The sequence below is a fragment of the Macrotis lagotis genome, chromosome X (assembly GCF_037893015.1).
Source record: "Macrotis lagotis isolate mMagLag1 chromosome X, bilby.v1.9.chrom.fasta, whole genome shotgun sequence".
NCBI lineage: Eukaryota > Metazoa > Chordata > Mammalia > Peramelemorphia > Peramelidae > Macrotis > Macrotis lagotis.
Genome location: NC_133666.1, coordinates 74122428 through 74135971, shown reverse-complemented (window position 1 = coordinate 74135971; position 13544 = coordinate 74122428). Strand labels below are relative to the sequence as shown.

The 13544-nt window shown below is 48.8% G+C and overlaps 1 protein-coding gene across 2 annotated transcripts in view; it reads left to right on the top strand.

Annotated features, from left to right (window-relative positions):
• Positions 1-8642, top strand: part of SHROOM4 (shroom family member 4) — a 133440-nt gene extending 124798 nt beyond the window's left edge. For both annotated transcript variants that reach the window (XM_074208275.1, XM_074208274.1), the window contains 5 exons: positions 1717-1847; positions 1920-2199; positions 3200-3416; positions 4990-5259; positions 5996-8642. In XM_074208275.1, the coding sequence (XP_074064376.1) occupies positions 1717-1847; positions 1920-2199; positions 3200-3416; positions 4990-5259; positions 5996-6265 (1168 nt within the window). In that variant the 3' untranslated portion in view covers positions 6266-8642. The remainder of the gene's footprint in view (positions 1-1716; positions 1848-1919; positions 2200-3199; positions 3417-4989; positions 5260-5995) is intronic.
• Positions 8643-13544: the final 4902 nt, after the last annotated feature.

The window sequence follows — 13544 nt, the reverse complement described above, 5'->3', positions numbered from 1 at the left end:
TGCATTTCTCCTGTTTGTTTTCAGCAGCTTGGGATGGGGATGAGGTCCTCATAATCCCTCTGGCCCTGAACAAGTGGCTCAACCTCCCCTAGGGCACATGTTTGAAGTAGGATGCATCTCTGACACTGGCCCCAGGTCCTGGCGGCTAGGTCTTTGCCCACCTCCAGAGGGCGGCCTTTCTCTTCCCTCCTCAGGCTCTTAACCTGAACTGAAGGATCAGGGGTCACTAGAAGCCCCTTCCCTAGCTCTGTACACAACAGCACATGACTGGGAGCCAGAAGGGAAGAATATTTCTCTTGTACAGAGTCCAGTGGCAGCCAGAGAGGACAACAGTAAGAGCCCTGGAAGGGAGTCATGGCCAGAACTTGGTCATGTCCATTCCTAAGTCCCTGAGTTTACAGAGAAGGCAACTGAAGCAAGTCTAGGAGGGAAGGAACTTAAAACTCTAGACTATCTAAGCTGGAAAGGACTAAAGAGATCTTCTTACTCTCCTCCCTCATTTTCTAGAAGAGGCTGAGAGGGGAAGAGACTTGCCTGTTGCCCAAGCTTTGAGGCTCAGGCCTCTGGGTACCCAGTCTACTTCTCTTTTGCCTGCCCAGTCCTCCATGGAACCTTTATCCAGCATCTTGGGGAGTAAATGTCTTTATGAATCGCTGGCATTCTCTCCCCCACCCCCACCCCTACCCATTTCCCCACAAGGTCCTTTTCCTGCTTCATGGCCCACAAGAGCTGAAGAGGCCTTTCCCTTTCTGGGCCCAGGAATTTGCATTATATTACGAGACCCCTTCCAATTCTGACATTCCCTCTTCTGAGGTTCCTTCCAGCTCTGATGTTCTCTGGTCATATTCTAAGGAACTTTCCAGTTCAGAATTCTGTGTTCTAAAACTTCTAACTCTGATGTTCCATGTTCTAAGGTCTCTTCTAGCTTTGACATTTTATGTTGTAAAGTCTCTTCTAGTTCCAACATTCTAAGATCTCTTCCAGATCTGCTGTCCAGGTTCTACAGTCCTTTCCAGTTCTGACGTTTTGTGCTCCAAAGGCCCTTTTAGTTCTAGACATCCCAGATTCCTTTCTAGTGCTAAGATTTTGTGTTCTAAGGTCATTTCTTTGGTCTAAATTCTAGGTCTTTTCTACTTCTGACAGTGTATATTTTTAGGTCCCTTTGAATTTTGAAATTTCCTGTTCCAAAGTCCTTCCCAGTGTTGCAAAGGCTCTCCCAGTTCTGACATTCTTTGTTCTAAAGTCCCTTCCAAAGGGCTCTAGATGTTCCAAAGTTCTTGCCAGTTGAACCTTCTATGTGTTACAGTCTCTTCCAGTTCTGGCCTCCAGTATTCTAAGGTCCCTTCCAGTTCTGACATTGGATTTTCTAAGGTCCTTGCCTGTTCTCACATTTGAAGTTCTTTTCTACTTCTTACCTACTACCCCCTCTAGCTTTGCTATCCGGTAGGCTAAGTAATATCTGTCCTTCATTCTCATAGAAGACCACATCATCAGGGAGGTGATGCCACAACAAGCACATTGAATTGGATTGGAGTCAGGAGATGTGCTAAGTCACCAGCCTCTCTTTCTCCTCCAGAGCCATCTGGGGCCAGGGGCCAGATGTGATTCAGGATGACTAGAGAGGGTCCTGGGTGCAAGGCAGTCAGGGTGAAGTGACTTATCCAAGGTCACACAGCTAGTAAGTGATCTCTTCCTTTTCTCTCCCCACCTCCAAAGATCTGAAACATTGGTAGAAGACCAGTCCAAAGCCAAAGATAACTGGAGTCAGGGCCGTTCACCTGCTGAGGAACAGTACTGCCTAGTTAACTGGAGCCCAGAACAGCAACGGCTCAGCCCTGCTGGCCTTGGTGAGTCATTGGTGATTGGGGAGGCTGGGAGATATAGGGGACAAGCATTCACCTCCCAACTTTATTCTGCAGCCACAGAGGAATCTGGACCTGTTCAAGACATCACAGAGGTTGAGACTTGCCACTTAGTTTCCACCCGGAGGTCAACCTCAGCCCACATGAACTCGGAGGAGCTGATGAGAGATGTGGCAGACAGGGATCGGTCACTGGCCGGCATTCTGAACTCAGCCTCCAACAGGATGACTGTTGCAGAGGTCATGGGAGACCTCTTCACAAACGATCTGCCTTGGAAAAAACACATCCACCAGGATTGGCATTTGGTCAGAAGAAGACAAGAGGTAGCCAAGGAAAGGTAGGACCTTTGTTCTAAGCAGGCAGGCTTGAGGGAGAGCTGGATGATGATGGGAATAACTCACTGATTGGTTTCTGGGCCTCCTGGGCCTTCAGATTTTTCCCCAACCCAACCTAACCCAGCAGCATATATTAAGATGCCTACTCTATGGAGACATTAGGGACAAAGAGACAAAATGGAAACTTGTATTTCCCCTCAAAGAACTTAACTTTCAACTGGTGGGGGGGACACGTGGGAGGAGGTTGTGGGCGTGTGTGTGTGTGTGTGTGTGTGTGTGTGTGTGTGTGTATGTATGTATGTGTGTGATCAGGAAGGCAGTTAGGGAATGAGGAGAAGGAGGACCCCTTATAGGTGGTAGCATGTGAACTGATGGGAAAGCCTTCTGGACAGGCACAGTGTTTAGAGATGGTGGAATGCTACCTTTCGGCAATAGTGATTGTAACATGTGGAATGTGTAAAGGGGAGTTGTTTGCATATTATCAAGGACCCAGGAGTTGCCATTTTCTCTTCGAGGTCACTGGGAGGCGGACTTTTGGTAGATCACTGCCAGTTGGGAAAAGAGTGGCATATGGAAGAGAGAAACTGGGAGCAGGGAGGGCCTGTTTTAAGCTGGTAGCTTTGGGAAGCCCTCAGGGAGCTGCTGCCTTCAGGGACAAGGGCAGGGCAGGGGCATCCCTGGGGTGCTGGAGACTTGTTCTGGTGGAAGCTTGTTGGGTTTTCCCATAGACAAAGTAGACAAAGGCTCATCTTGGAAACCTTTCATGAGTCTTCTTCTTGTGTTTTCTTGGAAGGCTCAAGGGTTCTATCCCCCAAATTATCCCCTGGCCCAGGGATACCTCCTGGAACTTACTGCCATCTTTTATGATTTATTTCCTCTGAGCATTTAGCTTCTCAATTACTTCTTACCATGCATCCAGTACAGTGTGGTGGTTGGTGTAGCCTGGCTTCCCTTTGCCTCGATGGCTCCCTCCAGCCTAGCTTTGGTTCTCTGCATCCCCAGGCAGGAATTCCAACCCATCTCCCCACCACCACCACCACCTGGGAGTTTTAGCAACCCAACCAGTCCCACCAGCCCTACCAGCCCCACTTCCTACTCTGCTTACTACAACACCTCAGCTGGCAAGGCGGAATTGTTGAACAAGATGAAGGAGCTGTCCCAGTTGGCCAAGGATTCCCTGGGAGAGACTGAAGTGGACCATGAACTGGCTCAAAAGAAGGTAAGGGGGAGGGGTTAGGAAGGGGCAGCATCCTCTGGGCATCCCAGACCAGGTCATAAAGCTCTGCCCCTCCAGTGCCACCAAAGCTAGATCCTGCCAGCTATGCATTGCCTGGCTTTGACCCTCCTTGCACCATTCTGGATAGTGGCATCTAGGTGAACCTTCTGGCCTTTCCATTCCCTGCCCAGAACGGGTCTCTTGTACTTTGCCTCTGGGCCCAGGGCTCTTTATGAGCCCCCTCCCTCCTGACCTGCTGCCCAAGCCTCGTTTGAACAGTAGAGGCATCAGGCAAGTTTGTCAGCCTGATTGGGGGTCTTTAGAACAGGTACACAGGAGGACAGAAGCAGCACCACAGCCCCCCCCCCCATTTCCCTCTAATCAGATTCCTGGAATCCCTTTGCCCTCTGTCCATACGATTTCATAAGCAAATAGTGTTGCCATGGCAACATTGCCAGGCTACTCTGCTGTCTCTTGCTATCCAAACCTCCCGGAAATTGTACCTGGGCCCCCAGTCCTCTTGGAGGCAGAGTATGGGGCCATGTGTGAGCTGGGGGGGCCCCTGCCCCCAGCTCCAAAAAGAGTCGGCCAGCAGCTGCGACCTCTGGGCCTGGCGCCTCCTCGCGGCTTTCCTGGAGCTGCTGGCAGACTTGGGCTGGCTCTGTCTGCCCCTAGCATACTCAGGCCCTGAGCTCTGCAGGAGCAAATTTAATAAAGGAGGAAAAAGAGGATGGGAGATAACAAAACCCAGAGCCACAGATGTGACTATCATGGAGAGCGGGGGGTCCAGGAAGCCTGTCAGAAAGATGGGACAACCTAGAGGTACCCCTGTGTGCTAGAGCCTCCTTGTAATGGCATTCCCAGCCTTTGACTCCCCCCCCCCTTCCCCAACACAACATTAGAGTCAGGATGACAAGAAAGCTGGGCCAGCCCTGGAGGCCTCTGGGAAACCTTTGTCGGGGATCTTTCTCTCAAGCCACGTCCAATCATGGACCTTGGCCCGGGGCAGTCCTGGTCTCTCTCTTTCCACACTGTCTGAAGAACTGGGGTTCAAATCCAAGCTCTGCTGTTCAGTCCCTTGAGCAAGTTCTTTTCCTAATCCATGCCTCAGTTTTCTCCTCTGTCAAATGAGGAAGTTGGAATAGTTGAGCCCTGAAGATCCTTCCAGCTTCTGGTCTATGGAGGTCTTGGTTCCTCTGACTGATGTTGGCCAGAAGTTTGGGTTTGCATACCTTCAGTGAAGGGGGCCTCATTACCTCCTGAGGCAGGGTATTCCACCTGGGAAGAATGTAGTCATTGGCCACTCCGGACCCAAGTCCCATCTGTGCACAACAGAAGCCCTCTATTCCTTATATCCAGAGCCCTCCAGCAAGTGGGACCCCAGCCTTCCCGGCTGTTCTTATTTTCTCTTGATCACTTCCCGCCATTGCTGCTCCTTCCTGATGCTGCCCTCCAGAGAGCAGGAGGCAGCTATCACCCCTAGTTCTGGGCTGCACAGGCGCAGCTTTCCAGCCAGTTTTCAGCTTTTTGCAGCATGCTGACCCCACTACTCTTTTTTGACCCTCCCTTCTGCTAGCTTCAACTCATCGCCAGCATCAGCAAGAAGCTGTCCGTGTTACAGGAGGCCCAGCGGGGGCTGATGGAGGACATCAGTGCCAACATGGCCCTGGGGGAAGAGGTTGAGGCCATGCTGAAAGCTGTCTGCAAGGCCAATGAGTTTGACAAGTTTCGGTTGTTTATCGGTGACCTGGACAAGGTGGTCAACCTGCTACTGTCCCTTTCTGGGAGGTTGGCCAGGGTAGAGAATGCCCTCAACAGCTTGGACCCTGAATCCACTCAGGAGAAGGTAAGCGACAAGTGGGAGGTAGTGTTGCAGGCTGCAGTAGACCCAGGGGCCTCGCTCCTTGGGCAGCACACCTGGGGAGGCTTAGCCACTTCTGAGTCCAAGTAGGTCTGGGAGCTGCTGGTGCCACCCAAACAGTCTCCAGATTGTCCTAGGTTAAGGTCTGTCCTGAAAGTGGGGAAGCCTCATCTAGGGGGGGCAGAGGGTACATCTGACTCAACTGGACCTGATGATGAAGCCCCCTCCAGTGGCCCTGACAAGTTAGCATCCAGTTTCTCCTTGAACACCCTGCGAGCCAGGATGCCCATTCTGTCCATTGTGACAGGCCAGGAGTTCTCTCATCCTCAGGGTTAGGCCCACTCTCATGTAACACTCTCCTCTGTCCCACCTCCTTCTGCCATTGCTCTGGCTTTGGCCTTCGGAGGCCAATCAGTCAGGCTGGTCCTTTCCTCTGCCATGTGACTGTGAGTCGGTAACCATGCCCTTTCCCTCTGTGGATCTCCGTGGTGCCTCCTAACTCAGTTTCTGTCCTGCCATGGTCCCTTTTAAGTCTTCTTGTCTCCAACTGCTGGCATTCTTCAGCTCTGGTTAATATCCTCTGTTTTGAAACGAGAAAGAAATAGAGTGGTTGGCAATTAGGACATGACCTGTGGGAAGAGAGGGGAGAGTGACCCAACTCCTTCTTGCAGGAGCATAACCTTTAATCCCAATGCCCCCTGACCACTTCCCTTTCCCACAGCTTGCACTGATGGAGAAGAAGCGCCAGCTGACAGAGCAGCTGGAAGATGCCAAGGAGCTGAAAGAGCATGTGGACCGGCGGGAAAAAGCTGTGTATGGCACCGTGTCCCGCTACCTGCTTCAGGAGCAGCTCCAAGACTACCAGCACTTCGTGAAGATGAAGTCAGCCCTTATCATGGAGCAGCGAGAGCTGGAGGAGAAGATAAAGCTTGGGGAAGAGCAGCTCAAGTGTCTGCGGGAGAGCCTCCTGCTGGGCCCCCAAGATTTCTGAGGCTCCAAGTGAGAGATGGGGTGAGGCAGGCCCAGAACCAGCCAGAGAGTTGACCCTAGCCCTGCCACTATCCCTCCCTCCAGATACTCACCTTGTACCCCAGCCCCAAGAAGTGCCTTCTGTTGCTAAGAACCCAAAGAGATCCCCCCGCCCTCCCCAGCCCCAGAACCCACTCATAGAGCCTTGCCAAGGTGACTTGCCTGGGCCTGTGGCCTCCTCTGGCCCAAGCCTGCCCACATTCCTCCCTGCTTAGAGGGTAGTCAGCCCACCTGGCAACTCTGGAGAAACTCCGAGACAGAGGGGTGACTTGTTATTTATCTGAAGAAGCCAACTCAAGGGTAGCTTTCCCCTAAACCTTGCTAGAAAGCTCCAGGCTTAGTTATCAAGAACCACCACTGGTGCCTACACACAGAACACTCCCTTCCCTCAGCCAATGGCGACCCTTGCTGGAGGACTCCTTTTCATGGCATAGCATGAGCGTGGATGGTAGACTTTCTGTCCTTTGCCCTCCACCTTCCATACCCCCTCCAGCAGTCTGCCTTGGTGAAGAAGCAGCAGGGCAGGCCTACCCTTGAGGGTTGTTGGTTGCTGGGTCTGCTGAAGACCAAGCTACCTCCTCCTTTGGGATTGCAGTCGGGAAAGAAGGGTTCATTGTTCATTTGTCATAGATTAGTGTTGTTCTTTCCATTTTATTTATTTATGCTCCCAAACCCTAATGAAGTGGTCATTTGAAGAGAGAGTCTAAGCTTGCCCCAAGAGAAGGCTTGATGCCTGTTCCTGAGGCCCCAGGTGCTTCCCAATGGCTCTGCCATTTCCCACATCATGGCCTTGACCCAAGAAGCCTTCTGCAAGATGGGTCTTCACATTTTAGGATGATTTTTTTTCCTTAGCTGGCAAACACTCACACCCACATTTCTGGGACCCCAATTGGGCAAGCTGTCTTTTCTCCCTCATTGTAGTTGATGTGCTGGCCAGCACCTTCCCCCCACTAGAACATACCTTTCCAAAACCCCATGAGGGAAACAGAGACACCTGGCCCTGTCTGCTTAGAAGTGGTTCTGTCTCCAGTCTCATTTGGGCACCTTCTGGTCCAGCAAGACCTGCCTATGGGACAGCCCTAGACAAGTACCAGTCTGGGCTAGTGATAGCATGGAGGGGCTCCTCTTTTTGTAGGCCCTCTTTGCTCTTGACCTGAGCAGGGGAGCCTGGATCTCTAGACTGTGACTGGAAGAAGATGTGCTCAGCTTGTCCTCTGACTACTTAGACTAGTAAGGACCTCCTTCCAAGATAGCCCTTTGCTATTACCAGGATGGAGGGGGGTGGTTCTGGCCTGGGGGTATCTTCTCCGGGGTGGTGTCAGGCAGAGGCTGGGATCTTGTGGATCCTGATGTGGAGAGAGTAGAGTGGACACAGGTGGGGCCCTGCCCTGGAGATTTCGAAGGCAGCTGATTGGCCCTAATCTGTCAGCCATCAGAAGCTGGAGGCCAGTCATGAGTTAGTTGTTTGAAGACCCAGGGACAGCTGGTTTGGGAGTGAAGGAACTAGTTAAGGTGGGACTGCTGCCCTTTTTACAAGTGCTGCCTTCCACTTTACTATCTTTGAAATTCAGCCAACTAACCCCTCCTAAGATGAGCTGGGCAGCTCCCATCCTACCCTGGGACTCTGCATCACTAAAACAAAGGACCCAGGGATGAGCCTCCCTCTGCTGGGCCACGTACCCAAGCCCATGTTCTTTCCTAGCCTCCAGGCCTTCTATGTGATAACAAGGGCCAGGGCAGCAGGTTTGCCAAGGAAAGACCAGGGCATTACTTAAGAAAAAGTGGAAACAGGCATCTGGTTTTTTAAATGAACCTTGGGGATGAATGGAGAACTTTTAAGAGAAATAGTAAGTGCTGAGCTGGTCCCTCTTGTGGGTGGAACCCCAGAGTTGGTGTAGGGTAAGAGGTCAAACCCCATGCCCTGCCCCCTATGACTCCCCAGTGGGCCAGGGGCAGGACAAATGCTGTCCTTGGTGCCCCAGACAGGCCAGTTTCTTCACTCTCAAACATAACTCATTGGCAGTTGACTGAGGAGAGGTTGGTAGGGAGGTGCATTAAGCCCAGAGGGAGAGAAGGTCCATTCAGGAAGACCCCAGCAAGGGGTCTTCTACTCAAAGGGAGCTCAAATGGGGGTAGGACTGGGAGTAAGGAGTGCTCAGTGAGAGAGACTCAGCTGGTCTGCCACTGAGAGGCCCCAGGAGAAGCCCTGGAGGAAGACCCTGCAATCAATGGTCACTTCACAGCAATAGGGAGCAAGCTTCTATAGCCCAGCCCCCAAGCCTTACCTTGTATCCCTGGACCCAAAGAGAAGGGCCCATTGCATTAAAAGGTGCTAAGAATGAACTGGTCCTGTGTTTCTTTTGGTGGTGGGGAAGACCTAAGGATCTCCTCCGGGATCCCCTTCTAAGCCTGGGGCCAGTCTTGGGGGGGGGGGGATGAGTTCCATTGTTGAGCATTTGTGTCTCTGGCAGATTTCATGGCATCTTGTATCTTGTCTGGAGCACAAGGTCCATTTGAGTTGGATAAGGAGATCTAGCCTCCTCTTCCTCATTGTTTGCCCACAGAAAGTGGAGTGACTTGGCTAGGGTCACACAGGTGGGCAGCCTCCCCAAGTCCTGTGACTTAGACCGCCTTATGACAGGAAGGGTCCCCAATGCACTTGGAGCCTGATCCTGTCCCCACAAATCCAAAGAGACTTGAGGTCAAGAGATTATCCAGAAAGAAGCTTGAGTCTCCAGCCAATTGTGAGTAGAAGGACCATTTCCCAACAAGTCCTCTTGGGTCAACTTTGTAAAAGGCTCTTGGTCTCTGCCTCTGTGTCCACTCCTTTTACTGTACCCCCAGTTTCCTGCCATTTTCCATGTTGTGGGCATCATTGGGTTGTTATTTGGGCCACTAATATCCAAAGCCAGTGGTGCAACCTTGACCTTTTCAGAAGCTGGCCTCAGCCCCAGGATAATCAGATGGTTAGAATCAGGACCTCTGGTGCAGTCTGCAGCAGGGCCAGTTCGAGACTGAGGGAAGAGGACAAGCATTTTATTTTTTTTTTAGGTTTTTGCAAGGCAAATGGGGTTAAGTGGCTTGCCCAAGGCCACACAGCTAGGTAATTATTAAGTGTCTGAGGCCGGATTTGAACCCAGGTACTCCTGACTCCAGGGTTGGTGTTCTATCCACTGCACCACCTAGCTGCCCCGAGCATTTTATTTTTTAAAATGAATTAATTCATTCTTCCAATTATATGTAAAGATTATTTTTAACATTCCTGCCCTTCTCTCTCTCCACCTTAGGATAGCAAATGATCTGATAGAGGTTATATAGGTATAATCATGTTACATATAATTCCATATTAGTCATGCTGGGAAAAAAGAGTCAGAGCAAAAGGGAAACCATAAGAAAGGAACAAAACAAAAATTTTAAGGTGAAAATAGTCTGTTTTGATCCACATTCATACTCCATAGTTCTTTCTCTGGCTGTGGATGGAATTTTCCATCTCAGGTCTTTTAGAATTGTCTCTGATCATTGTACTGCTGAGAAAAGCAAGTTTATCCGAGTCCATCATCTCAATGTTGCTGTTACTGTGTCCAGTGTTCTCCTGGTTCTGCTCTCTTCACTCAGCATCAGTTCATATGAGTGTTTCCAGGCTTTTCTTTTTTTCTTTTGACTTAAAGATTTTATCTATATTGACTTTTACAATTTTTTCCTAATCTTACTTCCCTCCCCCCACTCCCCATTTCCCTCCCCTGACCCCCCCCACAGGCTTTTCTGAAGTCTACCTGCTTATGGGTTTCTTCCAGAACAATAGTGCTCTATCACATTCATAATACCATAATGTGTTCAGCTATTCCTCAGTTGATGAGCATTTCCCCCAATTTCCAGTGCTTTGCTGCCACAAAAAGAGCTGCTATAAATATTTTTGCACATATGAGTCTTCCCCTTTTTATAATCTCTTTGGAATACAGACCTAGTGGTAGATCAGAGGGTATATCCAAAGGGCATAGTTCCAAATTGCTCTCCAAAGTATTTGGATCAGTTCACAGCTCCACCCACAATGCATTAGTGCCCCAGATCTCTCTCTCTCTCTCTCTCTCTCTCTCTCTCTCTCTCTCTCTCTCTCTCTCTCTCTCTCTCTCTTTAGTTTTTGCAAGGCAATAGGGTTAAGTGACTTGCCCAAGGCCACACAGCTGGGCAATTATTGTCTGAGGTCAGATTTGAACTCAGGTACTCCTGACTCCAGGGCCGGTGCTCTATTCACTGCGCCACCTAGCAGCCCCCCCCCCCAGTTATTTCATATCTTCTCCAACACTGATCATTTTCTTTTTCTGTCATATTAGCCAACCTGATAGGTGTGCGTAGTGTCTCAGAGTTTGGATTTGCATTTCTCTAATGAATAGTGTCTCGGAGCATTTTACATATGACCAAAGATCATATTAATTAATTTCTTTTTTAAATTTATTTTTATTAAAGATATTATTTGAGTTTTACAATTTCCCCCCCAATCTTGCTTCCCTCCCCCCCACCCCAACCCCCACAGAAAATCACTCTGTCAGTCTTTACTTTGTTTCCATGTTGTGCCTTGGTCCAAACTGGATGTGATGAGAGAGAAATCATATCCTTAAAGAGAACAGAATTCTCAGAGGTAACAAGATCAGACAATAAGATATCTGTTTTTTTCTAAATTAAAGGTAATAGTCCTTGAACTTTGTTCAAACCCCACAGCTCCTTAGCTGGATACAGATGGCACTCTCCTTTGCAGACAGCCCAAAATTGTTCCCGATTGTTGCACTGATGGAATGAGCGAGTCCTTCAAGGTTGAACATCACTCCCATGTTGCTGTTAGGGTGTACAGTGTTTTTCTGGTTCTGCTCATCTCACTCAGCATCAGTTCATGCAAATCCCTCCAGGCTTCCCTGCAATCCTGTCCCTCCTGGTTTCTAATAGAACAATAGTGTTCCATGACGTACATATACCACAGTTTGCTAAGCCATTCCCCAATTGAAGGACATTTACTTGATTTCTAATTCTTTGCCACCACAAACAGGGCTGCTATAAATATTTTTGTACAAGTAATGTTTTTACCCATTTTCATCATCTCTTCAGGGTATAGACCCAGTAGTGGTATTGCTGGGTCAAAGGGTATGCACATTTTTGTTGCCCTTTGGGCATAGTTCCAAATAGCTCTCCAGAAGGGTTGGATGAGTTCACAGTTCCACCAACAGTGTAACAGTGCCCCAGATTTCCCACATCCCTTCCAACAATGATCATTATCCTTCCTGGTCATACTGGCCAATCTGAGAGGTGTGAAGTGGTACCTCAGAGAAGCTTTAATTTGCATTTCTCTAATAATTAATGATTTAGAGCATTTTTTCATATGGCTATGGATTGCTTTGATCTCCTCATCTGTAAATTGCCTTTGCGTATCCTTTGACCATTTGTCAATTGGGGAATGGCTTTTTGTTTTAAAAATATGACTCAGTTCTCTTTATATTTTAGAAATGAGTCCTTTGTCAGAATCATTAGTTGTAAAGATTTAATTAATTTCTTCATGTGAAAACTGTCTGTTTGACCATTTATCAATCGGGGAATGACTTGTAGTCTTATAAATTTGACTCAGTTCTCTCTGCATTTGAGAAATGAAGCCTTTATCAGAAACACTGGCTGTAAAAATTGTTTCCCAGCTTTTTGATTTCCATCTAATCTCGGTTATATTGGTTTTGTTTGTGCAAAACTTTTCAATTTAATATAATCTTGCATTTTGCATTTCCTGATGTTCTCTATCTCTGTTTGATCATAATATCTTCTCCTCTACATATGTATGACAGGTAAACAATTTCCTTGCTCTCCTAATTGGCTTATGTTCTCACTCCTCATGTCTCAATCCTGTACCCATTTCGACCTGATTTTGTTATAGGGTGTGAGATGCTGGTCTCTGCCTAGTTTATACCATAAGGTTTTCCCATTTTCCTCAGCAATTTAGGTCAAATAGTGAATTCTTATCCCAGAAGCTGGAGGCTTGGGTTGATCAAACAGCAGCTTAGTCTGGTCATTTCCTATCCTGGGACAAGTATTCTAGAAATTCTTGAGAAAAATGATTCCCAAACTTGTAGCTTTCATCCAAGTTCATGCATTTACCAGGTGCTTGCTGTGTATAGTTAGGAAGTTTCTCATTTAATCATGTCCTACTCTTCATGACCCCATTTCGAGTAATTTGCCATTTCCTTCAGCTCATTTTACAGATGAGGAAACAGGTAAGTGGGGCAAAGTGACTTGCCCAGGTCACACAGTTAGTGTCTGAGTCGGGATTCGAATTCTCATTTTCCTGATTTCACACCCAGTGCTCTTATCTACTGGGTCAACCTAGCTGCCCACTAAGTTTAGATAACACCAAAGCTGGTCTTTACACTTGTGGGTCCCTGCAGCGGAGCTGAGGGGACAAGACAGACAGTTGACTGGGACTATATGGGGATTCAAGATACACACATGCCATGTGGCATTTGGATGGTGGTGGGAGTGAAGGGCAAGGGCATATTGGACCCATCTTCTTGGAGGAGACATTGGCACTGGCTATTAAGGAAGGGGACAGAGGGCAAAGGAGGCTATCCCAGGAAGTAGGAAGAGTGTAAGCAGCTTTTTCCACTCAGGTCTGTTTGGAGGGGCAGAGGAGTCCAGTTTGGCATATGGGGCAGTAGGAGACGTGAGACTGGAGAGTGAGTCTGCACATTATGGAACAGGTAACTGGGAGCCACTGCCAATTTGGAGTGCAGTGAGGTGAACAGGGAGCAGACCCAGGTCTCCGAAAGCTCCAAGGAGCCCCCGTGGGTGACCAGAACTAGCAGCGGGCTTGTAGCCTTAGGAGCAAGCTAATGGGCTGCCCTCAGGCCATTCAATTTGTGGAATCTGTGTGTTCATGTGTTCATGCTCTTCTCTTTGCATCTGTAGTAAGAACAACAATGATGAGGATAAGAAAAGGCCACCCACAGCAACACACACTCATCACCCACATACATTTTATGGATAAGGAAACCAAGGCCAAGAGAGCTTGTGCCAGCTAGCCCACATCTCCCCCTCTCCTTTCACTGTAATCCATTGCTACAAAGCAGGGGGCGGGAAGCCTGGGCAAGTTGAAAGGCTCCAAATGGCCTCCCATCACTTGGGGCAAGTCACTTCCCCCTTAGGGTCTCCGTTTTCCCTCTGTGGGTTCTAAGTTCCATTCCAATTTAGGGGAAGTTAGCATTTTGCAAAGC